Here is a 21071-nt window from a genome sequence, read left to right as displayed (position 1 = left end):
TAGTTAGCTCTCCATGTCTAGGTCTCTGTTTAGTTCTCTGTATAGCTCTCTGTCCAGTTTTAGTCTGTTTAACTCTCTCAGTCTGTCTATTAAGTATGTCTCCCAGTCTAGGTCTTTCTTTGTTTAAGTATTCTGTCTAGTTATCTTAATCTGTCTCTGTATTGTTATCTTGTGTTGTAAATAAAGTTAGTCATTGTGTTTTAGCAAGTATGTCCACCTCCGTCAGTCCGAGCGTTCCTGACAGCATTGAGATTTGATCTGTGTCTGTGAATATTATTTATATTATAAAATATTTATTGATGTTTTTCAGCTTTGTCATAGTGTATGTCATTGTAGACGCTTCTGATATTTCCTCAACAACAACTGACTAGTGCTTTTTAGTTTGTCTGCCAGCAGATTTTTGGTTTTATATTATTCAAAATAATGATAATAGTTTTTTTTTTAGTACTACAGTATGTACAAACTAATGGAGGCACCCTTGCATTTAAGAGTTACCCTGGACTTGAAGGCCTGGACTATAGAAAGATGTAGCAGAAATGAGGCTTTAAGTATATTTTAAATGCGTTGGATTGTCCTGAGGACACTATCAGTACAGCAGTGCTTTGATTTCAATTTATGAAACATCTATGTCATCAAAGCCACCAGCTTTACTTTTAATTATGAAAAGGTACTGGAGTTAATCAGTGCCTCTCAGTGGCTTTGGCCAAGCAGTCAAAGAGAGGACACCTTGACCCCTGATGACTGTGATTGTGGAGTAACCACATTTTTTTTGTTCTCTTGCTTTTCCCTCACACACAGACACACACATATATATATAATTCATATATGTATTTATTACATTAGTAACAATTATTGAAGGCATGTTATTTGGAGGCAGAGTTGTGGATTGTAGAGATACTATTCTTTCCCTGTGATTACTTGTAAAACTTTGTGTCTACCATGTATTTATTGTGTATGGGTTTTAGGGCTTCTATCTGTGGGAAAATCTCTTCCTTGCTGCACCTGCGATCACTGGGTTGCTTCAAAATCTCTCTACCATGCCAAACACAGTGGTTGCAGTTTAAAGGCCTGGATGAAGGCACATAAGGCTATCATAATGGAAACCAGCAGCCAGAGTAGGATGATTGCTCCTCGAATAAAAAGCCCTTTCACCCCCCTCATGGCTTCCACCCGCGACACACTACCCTACATCCTCTCCAGACTCCTCAAGCCTTCGCTTTGAAAAGAAACTTCGGATAATTCTTGGCTGCCCCAGAGTCAAATTCTGGGAGAATGTTTGATCCATCGCTGACATATCTGGGGCCTTTCGTATCGAGTTACAGAGCAACTCAGTGTACCAGTGATTGTCACAGTGTATAGAAAGAAATCCAGTTAAATGTGCTGCATTTAGAAACCAATTTTTTTCATTTCTTGAGATTAAATTGTGGCTTGTCTTGTTCCTGATTTAATAAACAGATGGAAACTGTAGGGAAAAAAATCATTTGTATGTATGTAGTCAGGAAGAAAGTCTCTTTTGGGCATAAAAGATTTCATTGTCCGTTCTTCCTCTGAACTATCTAGCCCTGTCTCAAGTCTTGGTGAAACATCTCATTATTCAGTACGACTTCTCTTTAGTCATTGGTGGAATAGGGCTGTTCACTGTATACAACTGTGTCTCAAACACATTTAGTTTAGTTTTGATGTTTACCACATTCATTTACAATATAGAGAATAATAGAAAACAAATAAAAACACATTGAATGGGAGGTCCTGGTACTGTAATGGTTCTGTACATTCACAATATGTGGAAAATGACTCAAAATACAGGAAACCCTCCCTGAGTGGGTGTATCCAAATATTTGACTGCTTCTGTGTGTGTGTGTGTGTGTGTGTGTGTGTGTGTGTATATATATATATATATATATATATATATATATATATCATAGTTTGCCCAATGTTTTAATATTATTTATTATTTTTATATTTTATGCTCAGTTTCTATGCCTTCTTGTATTTGTAAATTGTTGTAATAACTTTTGTTTGAAATGAAAGACAAAGCCCGACCAAATTTTACAACCTTCGGTTTCTCTTTCCCTCTGCAGTTCCCCTATTGTGGCTTCCTGTTTCGCTACGAGGGCTGGCCACTGTGTGTCCATGAGAAGGTCATAATCCAGCTGTCCTCTCTGGACAGACGTGTCCTACGTCCCGGAGACTTCTATCTGCAGGTTGCAGCATCACCAAGAAGACCTCCACACATTGCCCTCAAGTTTCTGTCTGTGAATGGGCGTCATGTGGAGGAGCTGGAGGTTCCGGAGCTAGCCTACAACTCCCTTTTTAGCATGGCCTGGTTGGACTCCATCAATAGGGAAAGGGGTGGGGATGGCCGGGCTGCACTGGAGCACTGTCTCCTCTCTGCAGATAACAATATATTCAGAGTGCCCTGGGAGGATGTAGTACAACCAGAGTTTGTCAGCAAACCCTCGAAAATGCCCCAGTCAGTGTTGGGAAATGGAACAGTGAAGGGCGTTGATGGTAGTAGAGAAGATTCTGATACTGAACATGAAGATCGCTCAAGACGTGGGATTTTGATACACACTTCCATGGACCAAACGGAAGAGAGTGCAAATCAAAGTAGAGGGGTTAAGCTCATCCCTGCTCTGGATAAACAGTACACTAAAGACAGTAGTGGGAGGAGTTCGAGCAGCACTGCTGATGATTCAGAAGGTGAATACGTGGAGCTGGCGGAAATTGAGCTACCTCGTTTTTCACCACAGAAGGGATCTTTGACTCAGTCTATAAGCATGAACTATAGAAACCTCCACAAACCACGGACTTCAGAGCTTTCAGTTTTGCAGCCAAACACTAATTCCTCTCAGAGTGTCATAAAAAACACCTTGTGTTCCCAAAGCATAGTATGCGCCATGCTAATTGAGGAGAATTTGAGTGATCCATTGCAGCCCGTAATAACCAGCACCACTCCAGCAGATGCACCCAACCCCCAGCAGCAGATGGATCAATTCAAAGCCACCTGTGCTACAGCTACAGGTACAGCCAATTCAGACAGTGTACCTGAGCATGAATCTGAGAGAGAATGCGAACCTGAAAGCACAGACAAAACAGCACTTTGTGATTCAAAAACAAAAAACGTATCAAGTTCAGACACTGAAATATTAACAGCAGCTAATGTTCTAGAAAAAGTAAACACTAACGAAGGCTCAAACTCTGAACAGTCTATGATAAATGACAATACCACTGACTTAGAAAATACTATTGTGGATGTGAAGACAGTTGAAAGTGAAATTACAATGGACAGTAATTTGAGGGACATGCAAAATGTAAGCATTGGAGAATCAGAGCTTATAAAACCAGAAAACACCAAAGAAAACTCAGGTGCTGAGGTTCAGGTACCTACAATGAATGGTGATAGCACGGACTTAGAAAAGACTATTGTGGATGTTTCGAGTGTTGAAAGTCAGATTGAAACAGACAGTAACTCAAGAGAAGAGCAGGACATTAGCTTACCAGAATCAGAGCTTATGGAATTTGCAGAGTCTGTAGAGAAGCAGATAGAAGCACAGGCAGAAGCCTGTCAGATACAGAATAGCACAGATACAGAAGGACAACCTGAGTCTGAGGACAAGGACGATGTGAACAGGCTAGTTTGTGAGCCTGCAGCCTCTGAGAGTGGTCCATGTGGTAGGGAAAGTAGCCCTGGCCTCTGTAATGTTGAAAAGGGCAGGCTTGGGTCAGCCTGCCCCGTGGGGCAGCAGGTAGACTGGGCCTTTGTCCCTACAGAGTGTGGGGAGGGTCAAGTTACAGCTGTTGGTCTAGGTCAGGAGAGGACAGAGTCAAGTGAGGAAGACGAAAGTAAAAGCAGATGTGAGGGAGATACAAATGCAGTCACTGAACAAGAAGTAAAGGTAGAAGAAGTAAGTCCTAAAGAGAAGAGACTAAAGAATGAGACACCATATGAGGAGGTGGCACCGTATGAGGCAGGAACTAGAAAAGAAGGGATGGAGAGTAATTTCAATAGAGAGGAGGACAAAGACAGCCCAGCAGTTGCTGTGGAAGACAAAGGAGAGACTCCTCAGACAGGTTTGGTGGATTCCACGCCCAAATCTGGCACAAGTGTAAGCACACCTACAGCTCAGGAGACTGAACAAACTGAAGAGAGAGAGAAGGGGGGAATACAGAAGGTAGACAAAGAGAAAACTTTAGAAGTGGAGGAGTCAGAGAAAACAGAATGTGCACCAAATAGCTCCAAGGGAATTGAGGAGAGTAATATTATGGGATTCACCACAATTAAAAGTGAGCATGCAGTAGCAGCTGATGTTTCTCAGATCAAAACAAAGCCTATATATCAGGTTTCAGAAGTGCCAATCACAAAGGGGGGCTCGCCCCCAGAGGAAAAGTTTGCAAACACTCTGGATACACTTTTGGAGGAAGGAGAAAACACTCCTATATTGGCTCAACCAGCGGAGGAGAGAGTGAAGGAGGAGGAGAGACAGGAGGATAAAATAGAAGAGAAGAGGACAGAGGATGAACTTACATCTCCTGTTAATGTTAATGGCTCCTCACAGCTGGAATCAGACATGGAATCTCATCCTCATCAACAGCAGCAAGACCAAGGTAGACCCTATTCTCCCTGAACTCAGACTCCTATTTCCCCTGCCAAACTATTCTTTTCTTTTTTCCATTTTAACACTTTAATCAAATTTTTCCTTTTTTGGCCCTCCTCTCTTTTCCCTACTTACTGCTGTATTTTTTACCAGCTTGTTTTTACTTAAAACTAATAAGGTATCCACTTGTCCTCTTCCTCCTTTTCCTCGTCCTCATCACCCTCTCCATCATTCCACTTATCTCCATTTCTTATTTTCCTATATTCATTACTTCCTCATTTATGTTCATCCCAGGACCTCATGCTGTAGTGTATTTTTGTTTCTTTATATCTATTAATTTTATGAAAACTTTTTTAACTTTTTTTATCATGTACTTCATTTCAAACTGTCTACACGTTTTTTAGGTTTTGCTATTCTTAGCATCTTTAGCAAATATTTATATTTTTGCCATTTTCAAGCACTATCCCCACAAGCACTAGTTTCTCCAGCATGCAGTGACAGTGCTAGACTGTTCCATGGACAAGGACCTCAAGCAGCAGCCTACTGACAGCCTACAAATGGCTCTCAAATGGCCCGTGCTACAGCCAGTGACCTGCCTTTCTCTTCATCCGCTGTTAAGAGAGGAAAAAAAACAACAACACCAAAAGAATGGGGAGTGAGGATGCCTGTTTCTGCTTAAGACGGGCATTTTACAAGGGCAGACTTCATCGCAGGTCATATTCCGGTCTCTAGACAGTTTGTTTTCAGTTTTAGTGGTGACTCCACTGAACAATGGCCAAGACAGGCTGCTTTTTTAAAGCCCTGCTGGAAACTAAGAGCGCTGGCAGGAGGACTGGGTCATGTGCAGCACTCCCAGTGTCTCTGGTTTTGTGTATTTGGTAATTTAATAGCTTTTCTTTTGGATTTAATTGTATTTGTGAACATTTGCCTTAAGCTAATGCTGAATGCAGATTTAGTTTGACCATGTTTTGACTGGGTTGTGATTGTGCGTCTCCTTAAGAGAACATGTTGATTGTTTGTCTGCATACAGATTATTGGTAAAAGTGAAGACTCAGGACAAAACAAGGCAGAATTATGATGCATGTGTAGACAGTGGAACAGGACAATTCTTAAAGCAAAATGGTACATTGCGTTATTTAGGAATAGAAATGTATTTACTAGGAATAGGCATGACAAAAAAAAAACAGATATCCAAACTAATCTTAGTGTTTTCTTAAATAACAGCTGTCAGCTGAGCTATACAGAAACATTTTAAACAGATGCAAAGATGATGGATTTGTACAGTGTACATGTACAGTATACAGTGTACATATATTAGCCTAATATAAAATATCTAATAAAATCATTCAGTCAGATATTTTTTAATGAAGTGGGCATGCAATAAAAAAAAACAAAAAAAAATGGAAAATAAACTATGATTAAAACTTCACTAAGTGAGACACAAAAAGTGAATGGTAAACTTACTGGGATATTTTAAATAATAATAATACTATTAATAATAATTAGTAATAATACTATTAATATTTAAAAATATATAGATCTTTGATTGACCAAAATGTTAAAATATCTTTACCAGTGTCTATGACGTGCCTTTAAAAACACCTGTGCAATGTTTTGGTTTGGTTTGAGTGTTAGATGATTCCTTTTGCTTTTACAATGTCCAGGTGTGAACTGGAGTACTGAGCAAGTATAGGGGCAGGTGGGTGGGCCACTACAGGTGGAGGGTAGTGTTAATGAATGTGGAAGTGTCTGTTTTGAAGACCGCAGTGTCTTTGTTTGTTGTTAGTCGGTTGCTGTGATTGATGCTGCTGTCTCTGTCCAGGTGGGTGGTTTACACACACTAACCTGTGTTTGGGTTTCTCTGCTACAACGGGGGCGATGCTGTAATTACAGCCACATTGGCACCTACAACTTGTACTTTTTTTGACATTTTTAACTTGTCCATCCCTGTAATCTGGTTTATTCTTGTTCAAACAAGAATGATTTCTTAAATAACAGATATACGGTTTTTTGACCTTAAACAAAAGAGTATAAACAAAGTAATTGTGCAACCCAGTTTTTTGAGGCCCATGAAGTCTTCCAGTGAGTATAGAGTGTTTTTTTTAGGCACATCACCTCTGGAAAGTAGATTAGAGGTCTTTATTTCCTCCTCTATGTTAAGAGAGCATGGTGACTATCCAGTCTGTGTGGGAGTGCTGATGAACTAGGCATATCTGACAGCCACTATAGGATAAAACCACATATGCATAGATTGAACTCAAGGAGTTCTACTATTCTGGATAGTTTTGAACAGTGAAGAATCTTATAGTTCCAATACAGAGCCCATATATAAGATTAACAACTAAATATATGCCCTAGTAGGTTCCAAACCTGTCATCATCAGATAAACCATGCTTAGAGTTTTCATTTGTATAGACTGGATAGATAGTAACAAATCAGTGTCCACAGGTTTTTCTGTCTAGTCTTTCCCTGTGAGAAAGCATCTCATTGCTATGGGCATAAAAAGGATTTGTAGTTGTCAACAGGTTGTTACTGAGAAAGAAAATCAATTAAGGAAATTTGCAAATCAAACAGAGAACCTGCTGATGTTTTCAGAACAATGAAAGGGCCTCACCAGAGGCCATCAACATTTGAATGTGTTTGGGATTGCTTTGATAAGGAAAATCAGAAAATGCAACATCTTAAAACAGAATTTTGAAGTGTGTGGAGAAATATGAATATATATATTTCGAAATAGGAACTAGTGCTGTAATTATTGGTGCAGATCTTTTAAGAGTAGAAGCTAATGCTGTGCAAATGATGCACATGCCAAATACTGGCTTTTTTCTGATGCTGAAAAATGAATAACCCATACCTAATGGACATTTTGCCTGGAATTAAATATGCATATTGCAGACCTCAAAACATAAAAAAAGAAAAAAATCCCTAGACAGTTAGCATGTCTGTAACAAAAATAACACAGCTATAAAGCCATTTACCAGACAGCTTAAAAGGCCTACCCTGGTGACAGCAGCCACATCTGTGATGGAATGAAAACAAGGATGAAAAATGGGAAAATGGAGAATTAAAAGCAGAATAGACCATGGTCTTTGGACAGGCTTGCCCTTCAGACAGAGGAGGGGAGAAGTGTGAAACCTCATCCTGTTCTGCTCTGCAACACTTTAAATCCTCAAGGGTCCCTTCCAAAGTCTAGTGCCACTGATATTGTTGGCTGTCCTAGAGCAAGCCTACTCTGACATGGGGAAAGGCATGGGCCAGGGATAAAAGTATAAAACGCTAAAATTTATCAAATTCACTGCTGCCTTGTCTTTCTAAAGATTAACATTCTGTTATGTTTTGGAACCATGTCTTCAGGTCTTCACCTCCACAATACCAGCTCTAAGCCCTTTAGAAATATGGCAGACTTAGAGTCAGATTATTCTTGTTTTCCTTATCTTTGTGGTTTATGAGCACAAGGCAACATTTGGAAGTCTCTTGCCTGTATCTCATCTGCTTTGGATCTGAGATTTTTGAGTTGTATGCAGTGGTGATGCATTGGCAGTAAATGTTTGTTTTTACTGTTCTTGGAGGCTAAACTCAGCATATCTTCTGTTAAATATTATCCCTAAGCTCCTCAGCACAATCAAAGCCCTTTAGTATGAGCCCTCTCATGGTCCAGCATTTTTAAAACAGTTGGATCTTTGTGGATTTACAAACCAAGACTCACAGTCACAAGACTGCACAGGCACGACACTGTTGAAACTGTGTTGGTTGGATGTGGAATTTCACCATGGATTGTCAGCTTTGTCCTGTTGTTAATTGAAAACGCTAGAGAGTTCGGTAGCTTTGACAATCCTGACCTGGAGGCTTGAGTATGTTAATGACCTTTTGAAATTTTGAGCTAAAAGTTGTGAGCCTGTGGGATTTTGTCACCAAGCACGCTTTGTCACAAATCTCTCTGAGTAAAAGATTGTGTATTGTGATCACTCAAAATGTGTGGATTCTCAGTGTAGCAGGATTTTAGTGCACACATTCAGCTTTAGTCCATTTTAAAGTTCCTTGATCCAAACTGTGACTGATGACAACAATGACATCACATACATAGGATGTTGTTCTTTACCCAGTTATTTGAAATGTGTCAGTGGGAATGTGAGAGAGTATATCAGTTCTCCATATCTCTTTTGTGACTGTGTTCAAACCAATTTCCGTATCCCAGATTTCATCCGGACAGAGGGCCAACCACTGTGTCCTGTATCAGAGACTTCTTCTCTGGTTGAAATCAATAGAGAGAACCTTTCAACAGTGAAGCTCAAAGATCGTGTCCCTGTGCCTTCTGTGTCTTTAAGAAGCCAACCTGCTCTTGCTGAAGCACATAACATCAATCCTGACATCTTGAGCTCAGGAGTGCTCTGCCTGCCAGGTGAGAGATGATACTTTTATGTATGTGGTAAATGAAACTAAAACATCCTACTGGAGGTTTTCTTTCAATAGCAATAGACTGTATGTGCTATAGATGCTTTTGCCTCAAAGCACATACAAAGATCGTAAATTGTTCTCCTCTCATTTTAACTCCAGGCACACGAGACAAGTCAGGCCATGCGCTTTTAACAGTGACAACAAGAAACACAGCTTGGCTGAACCCAAGCTGCAACAGTGGCGAGCTTGTGCGGATCATGGTCTACTTCTGCACCATTCTCAGGTATTGCCTCAGACAGCTGTTTTCAAGAAATCTTCATGTTCTTTTATTAAATCAGGTTTCAAAGTTAGAAAAGTCCATGCATTTTTTCATCAGTGGAACTATATACTTCTTTACATTGATAAGCAAAAAGAGAGAACATGCTGTTGCTAGTATAAGAACACCATGGAGAGTTGAATGTAGTACTAATAGCATACATAAGCATTTGTATGTTTTCATAACAACATAGATTTTATATAAATGCATTGGCAAATGAGTCAAATATGGTTTATTAACAGGTGAAGTGATTTGGGTATGCTTAATAATGTTTACATATCTGCGTTTCTACGACTCATGTATCTGTGTTATAGAAAGGAAGTGCGGGCGCTTGGTTTGACTGTTCTGGTGGATGCCCGCAGGTGCTCACCTGTCCCTGCTCTTTTCAAAGCTTTCAACATTCTACAGGTGAGAATGAATGACTAACTATTCTCCAGAATAATGTTTCATCACACTACTGTTATATTACAGATATTACACTTACACCATTCAGTAGAAAATATATGTTGCCACATGCCTTTCATATCCTCCAAGTATACACCACTTTAAAGCATATTAGCCCAGAATGTCCTCGCCTTAACTTTGACTAAACTCCATAATTAAGTCATTTTCTGCCAGCTTTATAAACAGAAAAGCAATTGTGCTTAATGTTGCAACTCTAATAAGGCCAAAATGAACTCCCGAAAAGCACTTAAAGCCCATCTTTTGATTTGTCTGCTGCAAGATTGAATTTTTACGAATGAGAGAGAGAGCTGGAGAGAGGGACAGGACTCTATATTTCTAAAAGTTTAAGCCCCTTGCAGCTAATCTGTCCCCTTCTGCCTTCTTGGCTTTTGCCTGAACAGTGTGCAATTCTTCCAAGAAAACACAACAGAAATAGCCTAACAGATGAGGGCGAGATAAAGAGAGAAACTGAGAGAGAGAAACGGGGGTGGACATGCCACTGTGTGTAAGCAAATTAATGAATTATTATCAAGAAGGCAGATTGGGGATGTGTTTTCATGAATAGTCTACAGGATTGTTCTAACCCTGAGGGTACTATGCTGGAGATTCCTTTGTCTCAGAGTGAACATTAGAACATCCAGGAAAGGAGATTAGAGCATTAAGGTGCCCTTCACTCCATTCTAGGTCAGTGCTAACAGTGATTGAGAGGTAGCTTTTACATCCCATTCAGACAAGTGCCAGCAATCTTGTTACTGGTCCAACACAGACAGCCTGAAGCTTCTGCCTCACACCACAATGGCTGCAACAGATACCATCATCTTATTATAGTCTCATTGGGCTGACATTGTAGCCTCCCCCAATCTATATCTATCCAATCTGACAAGACTTGTGGCCAGCTGAAGAATGGAATTTTCCTATTAATCAGTTTGACCACAGTAGTATCATTGTGTTCATAGCGGCATTTTGAATTTGCCTTATTTATACAGGCACATACTCCTGCAGTTGTGGCATATGATAAGTTGGGAAATTGTGGCTGAGGCTGAGCCATTTAAAAGTATTTGTAGAGGCAAAGCAAGACATTATACCATTTTGCTGCCACATTCTCACGAGTCTTAATTGTTGAGGTGTGCTGGATAGAAACCAGATATTTGTCATGTTTTAATTGCTTTTAGAATCTGAGAATGACAGGCTTTCCAGCTATAAATCCTAGCATACACACAGCTGTGAAAATGAGATATTACATTCTGTCATTTTTTGGCAGAGTTTATTTTGCTGTAGGCAGCTTGGTCACTGCTTTGTGAAAGGTTTTATTTTTTTTTTAAATTCACATCTGTGATTAAAGGTTTCCTGTGTAAGTTAAAGCTATGAATTAAAGTAGGAGATATTGATACTACTTCTGTGCCATGACCAGATTGTGCATGTCTTGGTAAAAAATATCAGGTTGCAGTGTGTCATCGCACCTTTGTTGCATGATTGGCATTGAATACATGTGGCTGTGCTGTTACTGAATCACATCTGCTAAATGCTGGTTGTTGTTTAGCTCTACAGATCTGTGATCAGAGCAAAACCTTGTATGTAAAAAGCCCTGGAACTCCAAGTTAACAGGAAGTTTGTATTTTTCAAGCATGAAATTTAAAGCTGGCTATCTATCACTGCCATAAGCCCAAGCTAGCTGACCACATTCCAAAACGGGTTCTTGTTTGCATAGGTGTGTTGAGGTTTCACCTGAATCCTGCTATTTTCCAGACTCTTTGTTTGCCCTGACCATTCTCCACATTCATCATTTCATTCATTCATCACAGTGTTCTGGAAGACTAATGCCCAATTCCCAGCATTGTAGAATGAAGAATGCCCAAGTCCTTGTATAGCTAGAAAACCAGGAAGCCTGATCCACACATGACTAATATCCACACATTTGTTTATAAACATAATGAACAATGGCCTAAATTCTTAACAGAAGCCAACCAACAGCTATGCATGGTAATAATAAATTCTTTCTGAACTTTCCTGGTAATAATTCTTATGACAATAAAAATTAAAAAAAAGTTCCTTAAACACCTTTCAAGGGATGCTTGATTCTAGGAAAAAAGTTTTTTATAGGAGCTTACTTTATGTGAAGGTTCTTCAAACATTTTTATCCCAAATATATTTATGCCAGTCCCATTAATTTAGGTAAGTTTCTTCATCATATGGTGCTACCAAGCAAGGAAGGCAAATGCAAGTATGTGCTTAATATGAGGCATGTGACGTGCCAGTGAATCTTTTCAAACACTTCACACATGAGGTTCATGGGGAAGGAGAACCATCCTACCCACCAATAGAGAGCTTATTTTGAGAGCCTTTCCTACCACATTTGCCTAATTTTTTTTATATGTATGTTAATTGAGGTTTGTGTTATTTTCTGTAAACAGGAGGCTATGCCTGGCTGTATCCACACTGTGCTCTTGCTTGCTGACAGAGATTTAGCCTCACGCATGGAGAAGCCCACCTCAGTTCAGGTAATATGTCACATGTCTGATGTGTTTTTTTTCTGTGATATGGTTTATAAGTTAATAATTGATCATCTATTTTCAGAAGTTGGTAGATTTAGAGACTAATTCTACAATTCCTAATGTAACCAGATCTACCACAATTGTCATGATATTGTATAAAGTATATATGTTGTTAGTATATACAATGTTTTCTGAAGCTGCACTCAGCAAACTAGAGGCAGTTATCTCATGTTTAACGCCCATATTGTTCATTTCACAACGGTCTGTTATTGGTTGCATTGTGCTGTAACCTTGGCTTTGGAGCACCCACACTTTGTACTTGCACTAAGAGATTGAAGGACTTGAAACACAAGTGTCTCTGCTGATGGACAGAGAGCACACTGCCAAGGACACAGCCAGCTGAAACACTCTACACAAAGCCACAAATATTTACTTCAGTGTAAGCAGAGGGATATCATTATCGCTTCTGTGGACAACTCTTGTATTTACAAACCAGTACTTTAATTGATATTTCTTATTGCCAGAGCAGTTTAGGCTTTTTGGAATTTCTAAATATGAGAAAGACCATAATTTGAATTTCTCATAAAGGTGATGATGATATTTAGAAAGGTTAACTTTATTCTTTTGGTATGACATATGTAGTCCATATTTCCAATTTCAATTATATTTGCGGTATTTTGTGAATGTTCCAGAAATGTTAAGATTTATTAAATTCATTTGTATATTATGTTTGTCAGGTTGAGCTGTTAACTTCGCTGAAGTCTCTCCATAAGCACATAGATGCCTCTCAGCTTCCCACTGAGTTTGATGGCACTTTTTCTTTCTCCCTCACCAGTTGGATCTCTTTCAGGATGGTATGATTTTCACTACAGCCACCGTCATCATCAATGTCTCGTTTCTTATCAGTTGAACAGTTGAGCATTCTCTCCTTCTAACTCTCCTGCCTTCTCTCAGAGGGCTGAGCAGTTGACCAGTCACTGTGAAGATGCAGTGAATCTTCTACAAAGCACTATCAGCAGCTTGGAGTCTACAGTTCTGCCTCCTACTGCAGAGGTACAGTACCGCACAATCTCATAACTAACAAATTAATTCCGGAATTGTGGTATATAATAGTGTGCCATAGAATCTCACTGCACACTGTAGACAACACTTAATCGTATTTTTCTAATTCGGTGTCCAGTGCTTGATGGTCATTGTTCATCAAATTCTCAGTACATATTAAGTTTAAAGACTTTGTCTCTCATTGCTCGTTAGCAGCTCATCGTAGAATCACAATACTTCACACAGTCAGCCAGCAGTCATCGTATTTAATAAACAAATATGGTGATATTAATTAAATATATCTCATTCGGTTATCACTCCACAAGCAGAATTGCACACTAGGGGATCTGTAGAAGTGATGCCACGTTTCCTAGAATCTTGATCACTGTTTAACATGTAATTGTAATATTTGCAAATACTTTTACTGTGCATTGGCGTATTTTAACTATCCAGCAGATTTTAGTCTTTAACAGGACTGACATGACAGATTTTGGGTTGCAGTTTATCTTTTCTATTTTATCTTCTCTCTCTCCTCTTCAAAGTTCAGTTCAATACAGTATTAGAGAACTGTTTAGCTGGCAGATTGCGGGTCTGAGATGTGTGCCACTAGAGTCTAGCTGTATTTGCCAAGCTCTGTAAGAGTTGTTTTACTGCCTGAACCTGCATACCCACTTCTTAGATCTATTTTGCAAACATTATAATACCGCTCAGTGTTTAGTGTTTGCACAGCAGACTGTAGCAGTTCATTCTGCTTAGCATTGTTTAATGAGGATTGAAAATAGCTTCAGTAAGTAAATTTAGGAGCATAAAGTCAGCAGCAGTCTATATGCCAGTTTTCACTGTGTGTGTGTGTGTGTGTGTGTGTGTGTGTGTGTGTGTGTGTGTGTGTGTGTGTGTGTGTTATAAAGTGTCTGGGTGCGCAGGTTTAGTAGAGAAGGGATAGTGTTTGATGACTTTGACTGAGTTGACCCCTGGCTGTCAATTTAGGCCAGTGAAGGATGCCTCTTGTCCATGGGGAGTTGAAAAGCTGGGAAAACACCGCCTTGAGTGAAATCACTAACAAGGGCTATTCAATAGGTGAAAAAGGCTTTTAATGAATGTATGGATTTCTTTCTGTTAAATGTTTAAAAGGGGCTAACAATGATCCACTCTTCCAGATCTCAATAATATGAAATTATCTAGTGATGCAAAAAGAAATTCTTGGTTTAGTTTTGAATGTCCCGTATAACCAGTAGTGCGGTCTCTTTCTCTGCATTACTCTTTTTTATAGCACTGACACTGTACACACTTTTATAGTGAAGCAATCCACAGAGAATGAGCGTCCAGAACCTTGAGCATTCAGTATTTTTGCTTGTCTTTAGCATTCCAAGCTTGCCACATACTTGCATACATTAACATAGTAATTAAAGCAGTCATTGCAGTAGGTATTTATTTCAATGTGCAGACAGATTGATGTAATTAGACACCGTTTAACACTGACATCATCTGCATCCTGCTGGGTTTCTCATCAGTGGTAGAATATATTGCAACATATTTTTCGTAATATTGTTTCCTTGGTGAGGGTTACTGTTGTTGCTGTAGAAATGTGTCAGTTCTGTGGAATGACAGTAAGACTCTAAGCTAATATCTTTTGATACAAAAGATGCCTTCTTCTGCTTGACACACCCACACCCACATAAAAAAATAGTTTCAGGGAGAGGTTTATATTTCTGAGAGTATAAAAATGCATGTGTGTATGTGCTGCAGGAGGCGCAAGTGTTGCTATGTAAATATAAGGAGCTGATGAGGAACGTGTTGGAGGACAACAGGCTGGTGCGACTGCAGCTGGAGGGCGGAGCTGCTCTGTCTCGCCTCCGCAAAGAGGAGACCTGTGTAAGCCTAACTGAGGACTACAGGTGAGCATCGCTAAAGCACGTGGAATCCCACAACCACTAACACAATTTTAAAGAGTTCAAATATCAGCATTGTAATGTGCATACTATTCAAATGCAATGGACCTCATTCCCCCATTTTTCTGCCTTAGACAAAACTTTTTTGCCTTAATGAATTATTATGTTGACTTTATGCCTTTGTGCACCTCTACCATCATGCTAAACATACTGCTGTCTTGCTAGTTCTCTCAGGCTCTCACATGTGCTTCTTCATTTGTTGTTCTCCTGTCAAAAGTGCTTGTTTGGCCTAAATGGCCCATTAGAATCAAAATCAAAACATTCACCTTGGACACTGTCTTTCAGTGGACCAGAGTTGTGCTTATAACTCTGAGGGTGGGCAAAAAACACAGCGCAGGACAACCTGCCAAAGCAGGGCTTTTTGAGAGGAGCAGATAGATGGAGGTAGAGAACAAAAGCTGTTGGAAAGAGATAGAGTGAGTGAGCATGTCCAGACCACAGTTCGTCTGGTGTTTTGTGAGTGTGTGTGTGAGTGTTTTCCTAAAGCCAAGCCAGGAGAAATGACCTTATCTACACAAGCTTTCTGTGCACCCTAAAACTATGTCACAGCAGACACTTTCTCACTGTCACCCGCGTGTGGTCACGTGTGTTATTATACAGCGTCTGGATGTAGGGTCATGTGCCTTAGACAACTGAGAATATTAAATGCAAAACTGTTGTTTTTTTTATTTTTGCTGGTTTTTTTTGCTTTGTAAATATTTTTAAAAGTTAATACCAACAGCACATACAAATAATGCTAATGCAATTATATATTCATGTTTATCAGTGTTGTTGACTTACCATTATCTCTTTGAGATAATGTTCTGTAATATTATACCATGTGTCTGAATATGCCCATGCATTTTGCACAGTACTGCATGTACGTTGTGCCTTATATATATTCATTCATTCATTGTCTGTGACCGCCTATCCAGTTCAAGGTCACGACGGGCCTGAAGCCCATCCAGAATCACTGGGCGCAAGACTGGAACACACCCTGGAGGGGGCGCCAATCCTTCACAGGGCGACACATGCACACACACATTCACTCACGCCTACGGACACTTTTGAGTCGCCAATCCACCTACCAACGTGTGTTTTTGGACTGTGGGAGAAACCAGAGCACCCGGAGGAACCCCAAGCGGACACAGGGAGAACACACCAAACTCTTCACAGACAGTCACCCGGAACGGGACTGGAACTCACAACCTGTGTGAGCTGTGTGAATGCAGCACTACCTCTTATATATATTGTTGTTGATAAAAAATATTAACAATCTTTCAATAGATCATGTATTTAAAGTAATGGAAGTTATGCTCACAGCCAAACTGCCTGTGCTGTGTCCTAAAGGAAGCAGTACTGTGCAAAATGCCTGGGCATATTCTTATCCCTATTTCACCCTGCTGTTCAATGGTCAGGACCATCATGTGTATATCCAGTAATTCAATTGGAATACAGTTGTCACCCTGTCTCTATAATTTTAGATTGCAGTTGCCTACCTCAGTATCTCACTCGATAAGTACATTAATCATTACATGCCTAGTTGTGTGTGTGGATCATTGGCTGTGTTGGCAGTTGATTCGTTGTCAAAGGAGAAATAAAAACAATGTTGATGTTGCACAGCCCAGTAATTAATTATTGTTCCAGTGTTCTTAATTTTAACACTAGATTATTTACTGTGAAATCTGTATCTTTCTCCACCTCTAGCATTCTTTGTAGAAATTACCAGAATATATACACAGAGAGCTAAATATTTGTGGGTGATTCCCTTTGATGATAACACTGGACTAATGGTGTGTATGTTTAGTTTCAGTCAGGGTCATCCTCTGGAGCTCAGATTCAGAGGATTTCAGGGTCACTGCTTAGGAGCATGTGTCAGGAGTCATAATTCCTGTTCTATTCGCTTTTTGTTGTTCTCTTTTGTTCTCCTTCACCCTCTGTGTCGGTTTATGTTGAGTCTTTCATGCTTGTGTTCAAACCTTGCTCTTCATTCAGTGTCTTTCAGTGAAAGGCAGCTTTAGATGGGTGTGTATGAGCTTGTTTCTGTGTGTGAGTCACAGCTTCAGGCCTTGAGGTTGCATTGAGGTCAGCACTTTTCTTGCATCCTAGATGTGAACTTTGACCATGATGGATGAAATGTTTGCCTAGTGTCCAGCATAACTGCAGAATAAATAAGCCCTTGTTTTAGAGGAAGCATAGCTTGATATGACTGCGGGATACAAGTGAGTGATGTGGAGAAAACTGAATTGCCAAAAAGGGACTTTCTCTTTATTCTTTAGTTTTTATTACATCCCACTTTTCCCCCCTCTACATTCTTTCTGTCTTCTTTTTTTATTGCATTTTTGTACATTTGGAGCTATAAAAGCCTGCAATAGAAAATCAGAGCTACTGGCTATTGATCCAAGAAACTTTGTTCTTAGATGCAGGAAAGATCTGTCGATGTGTGTGTGTGTGTGTGTGTGTGTGTGTGTGTGTGTGTGTGTGTGTGTCTGTGTGTTTATGAGTGAGCAACTACTCTTTATCACTCAGCAAACTATGCAGTTTCTCTCCTCTTTTCTTTTTTCATTTTGTCTTTTTCTGGAATGTCTTTGTTATCTGAGGCCTGTTGAGAAAATTAGTTCATGTTTGCTTTAAGTGTGTGTGTGTGTGTCTATTTTGTGTCTTAGAAGATCTCATTTCTTGGTATCATGAAGGTTAAAAACAGATAAACTCTTGAATTCATGTTAGACATCACCAAGTACCAATATCTTACAAATATCCTGAAGGTTATAATAACATAATTTCAAATTTAACAGAAACACACAAGGCATAGTATTATTTTTTGTTTGGTGTGGTGTTTTTAGACATTTTTGGATTCACTGGATTTAAGCAAACTTGTGTACTTTTTGTATCAGTGCTCATTAATAACTTTCATTATTAGGACTTTTTCTTCTTTTTTGTGACTCTAGTTTTATTTTTTTGCTTTTATTTTCTTTTTTCCCCAGCGTCATGTTTGAAAGGAGATAAAAACTAAAGGGCAGCATTGATTCAGCTAACCCCAGAATAACTAGCAAGGCATTAACTAGAAAAAAAACCTCCTCCATGCATGTTTGAGTGTATTTGTTGTCTATTACATCCACAATTCAAACCTACAAACTGACAGCCACAGCATTTTATTCAATGTGGAATAATTAAGTATTAAAAATAGTAAAAAAATATATATATATAGAAGTGTATTCTCTTACTTGGTAATTGGACATAATCAAATCAGCCATTTGACTTTGCCCTATTTTTAAGATGAGTAAAATTAAAGCTTTGATTATTGTAATATATAGTCGCATTTCTTTCCAAAGGTTATAATAAAACCTCAGTTCATATAAGATTTGCTTTAACTCTGCTTTAATTTCTATGGTATGGGCGGATGTGTAAGTAGTGGCTTTGATGATTCATTGTAGATAAGAGAAGATAAGACTCTCCTTTCATAATAGATTCATGCTGTTGTTATAGAGACAGTAAATATATACTGTGTGTGTGCGTGTGTATGTGCACTCGTGCGGGTAAGACAGATTTAGACAGGAAAAGTATCTCTGTGATCATGAAGGAAATGTCGTGTGAAAGTTGAATCCAAGCACAATTTGGCGTTGTGTTACTGAGCTGTAGCAGAAATTAAGTCATCCTTTAGTCATCAACCTCTGCCACTGCACACAATGTGCCCAGTCAGTACATTACAGCTCTGGACTAATGTTTCTCTGCTGAGAAAAGGGCAAAGACACAGACAAACACGCTCAGTGTGTTCCTTCAAATGGATAGGTCTGGCACAGCTGGCTATGAGGGCTGGTATAGATGGCCTCATCAGAGACACCAGTCTTTCATTGATTGAACATGGTGTCAATCAAAAAGATACACCCAATCAGCACAGTCAACCTCACACGGACATGCTAGTGATACTGTAAACTCTACAAAGGTTGTTGTGCTCCAGTCTCTGATGCAGAAGCTCTCAAAACTGGGGGAATACTCACTTCTTATTTTGAATGGCTTAAACGAGTCATTTTTTTCCTACATTGCAGAGATGCCATTGAGGGTGTGGGCAGTCTGTATAATCAGGTGGACGAGCTGGTCCACAAGCTGGTGATGCTGTCTAACAAGTGCACTCAGGAACTGGAGTTTATCATGGAGTTTAAGAGTCTGGAGGAGGGCTTCACGGAGGTGAGACTTGCAACCTTATACTTCAGATATAACATATTCAATGGTACATGCATCAGTTTCTTCACTTGTAAATATTTAGTGCATTTACCATGGGAATGAGAGTTAAACCATGTACCTTCTTAATTATAAGCTTTTTCAAACATCCGCTAAGCAGATCTTTATTGGACAGTTAGCTTCGTTCTATAGTTTTTGTATTACACAGTATATTCCACACTACAACATGTCATAAAGCTAGGCAAATGAATAGGGAATGGATATAAAGTCATAGTTGGGTTTTCCTAGTTTGTGGTTGGTAGTTTTGTCTAATATACCTAAAATTAGAGATACCGTCTGACCTGTGTGTATTCATATGTATGTTTTCTCATTTCTTAGGTGCGTCAGTGGATCTATGATGTAGGGGAGATACGTCTACAGACACTGGGAGAACTAGAAGATTCTCTAGAGCAGCTACGTGGAAAACAGACCCTCTTCCGAGACTTCTATAATGCTGCTTATGTATGTATACGCTACTTTCACAGGATTACTGTATATTACATTACAGCATTCTTATAATCACTCAAAACCATATACCTTTAAAATCACAATACTCATAACAGCTACTGATTTACCATTCAGATTTCAAACACTACAAATTTCAATCTAGTAAACATTCAGATTAGTAAGTTTAAAAAAAAAAACCATATGTTTTGCATTGTTTGAAAAAAAAAATGTGGGTTGTATTTAACGCTATGTCTTCTGTTGGTTTTCTGACTTCTGGTGTTTGTTATAATATGTATTAATAGGAAAAGATGTATGTTTTGACTAACCCATTCATTTAAAACGTGTGGGTTTGTATAAATCTGCAGATAGCTTGAGTTTGCGAACTTAAGCATATGTAGCACATTGCAGTATATAAGGTGGTTACTGCCAAACTGAATCACTCATCATGGATGGCATGAACATTTGTGTATCTATGTAGAGTAATTCACTATGTACTATGCACATGTGTTTCGTAGGAACACTGTAAGAGTGGTGAAGCACTTTTGAAAAGGTTAGAGCGGTGGGAGGACCTATCGTCAGCTGAGCTGCAGGTGTATGAAGAGAAAGTGCGCTCCTTCTGGGTCCACCTGCACAACTTCTCTCAAAGAGTGGAAGTCACCAAGGAGAAAATCGACAAGACTGTACGCCTCTATGAGTTCTTTGACAAGGTGAGGCATGAGTCTTCATTTACTTCTTACTTTTATAGCTTTCGTTGTAAGAATTGCTTGAAATATTAAAACAATAATATATATTTTATTTCTAGGCATTAATACTTTTCTCTAGACTAGAGTCATAAATTGCAAACGTGCATAAATCTTAAATTTACTCAAAGCTGGTTTGTAAATACCAGTGGAGAGGGGCCCACAAGGAATGAGTGTGAAGTACAGTATATCAGCATGCTGGCAGAATGCTAAATGCTTAAATGAAAAATTGTTTACATGCTCAATTGGACATCAAGATATTTTCCATTATTGATTTTTCAGACAGGCCTCAGAGTTCCAGTGAACTGGGCCTTTAGACTACAACTAGGCAGCAAAACAGTATCTGTTTTTTGCCAAAATAAATAGTTTCACCTTTATGATTACTTTGTACATTGCTCCAATATAGGTTTTGGGTTTTTTTGCCCCAGGATTCAATATATTATTCATATTTA

The 21071-nt window shown here is 39.1% G+C and overlaps 1 protein-coding gene across 1 annotated transcript in view; it reads left to right on the top strand.

The window, feature by feature from the left end:
* The window catches only part of LOC136678451 (rho guanine nucleotide exchange factor 40-like), a 67283-nt gene that overhangs the window by 13282 nt on the left and 32930 nt on the right, over window positions 1–21071 (top strand). The window contains exons 3-13 of the mRNA XM_066656501.1: window positions 2082–4608; window positions 8794–8997; window positions 9153–9276; window positions 9624–9717; window positions 12165–12251; window positions 12983–13099; window positions 13200–13298; window positions 15033–15181; window positions 19261–19399; window positions 19772–19894; window positions 20395–20586. Coding sequence (XP_066512598.1) covers window positions 2082–4608; window positions 8794–8997; window positions 9153–9276; window positions 9624–9717; window positions 12165–12251; window positions 12983–13099; window positions 13200–13298; window positions 15033–15181; window positions 19261–19399; window positions 19772–19894; window positions 20395–20586 — 3855 coding nt within the window. The remainder of the gene's footprint in view (window positions 1–2081; window positions 4609–8793; window positions 8998–9152; window positions 9277–9623; window positions 9718–12164; window positions 12252–12982; window positions 13100–13199; window positions 13299–15032; window positions 15182–19260; window positions 19400–19771; window positions 19895–20394; window positions 20587–21071) is intronic.

This window comes from Hoplias malabaricus, chromosome Y (genome assembly GCF_029633855.1).
Source record: "Hoplias malabaricus isolate fHopMal1 chromosome Y, fHopMal1.hap1, whole genome shotgun sequence".
Taxonomy (NCBI): Eukaryota; Metazoa; Chordata; class Actinopteri; order Characiformes; family Erythrinidae; genus Hoplias; species Hoplias malabaricus.
This window is presented reverse-complemented; position numbering and strand designations above follow the sequence as displayed.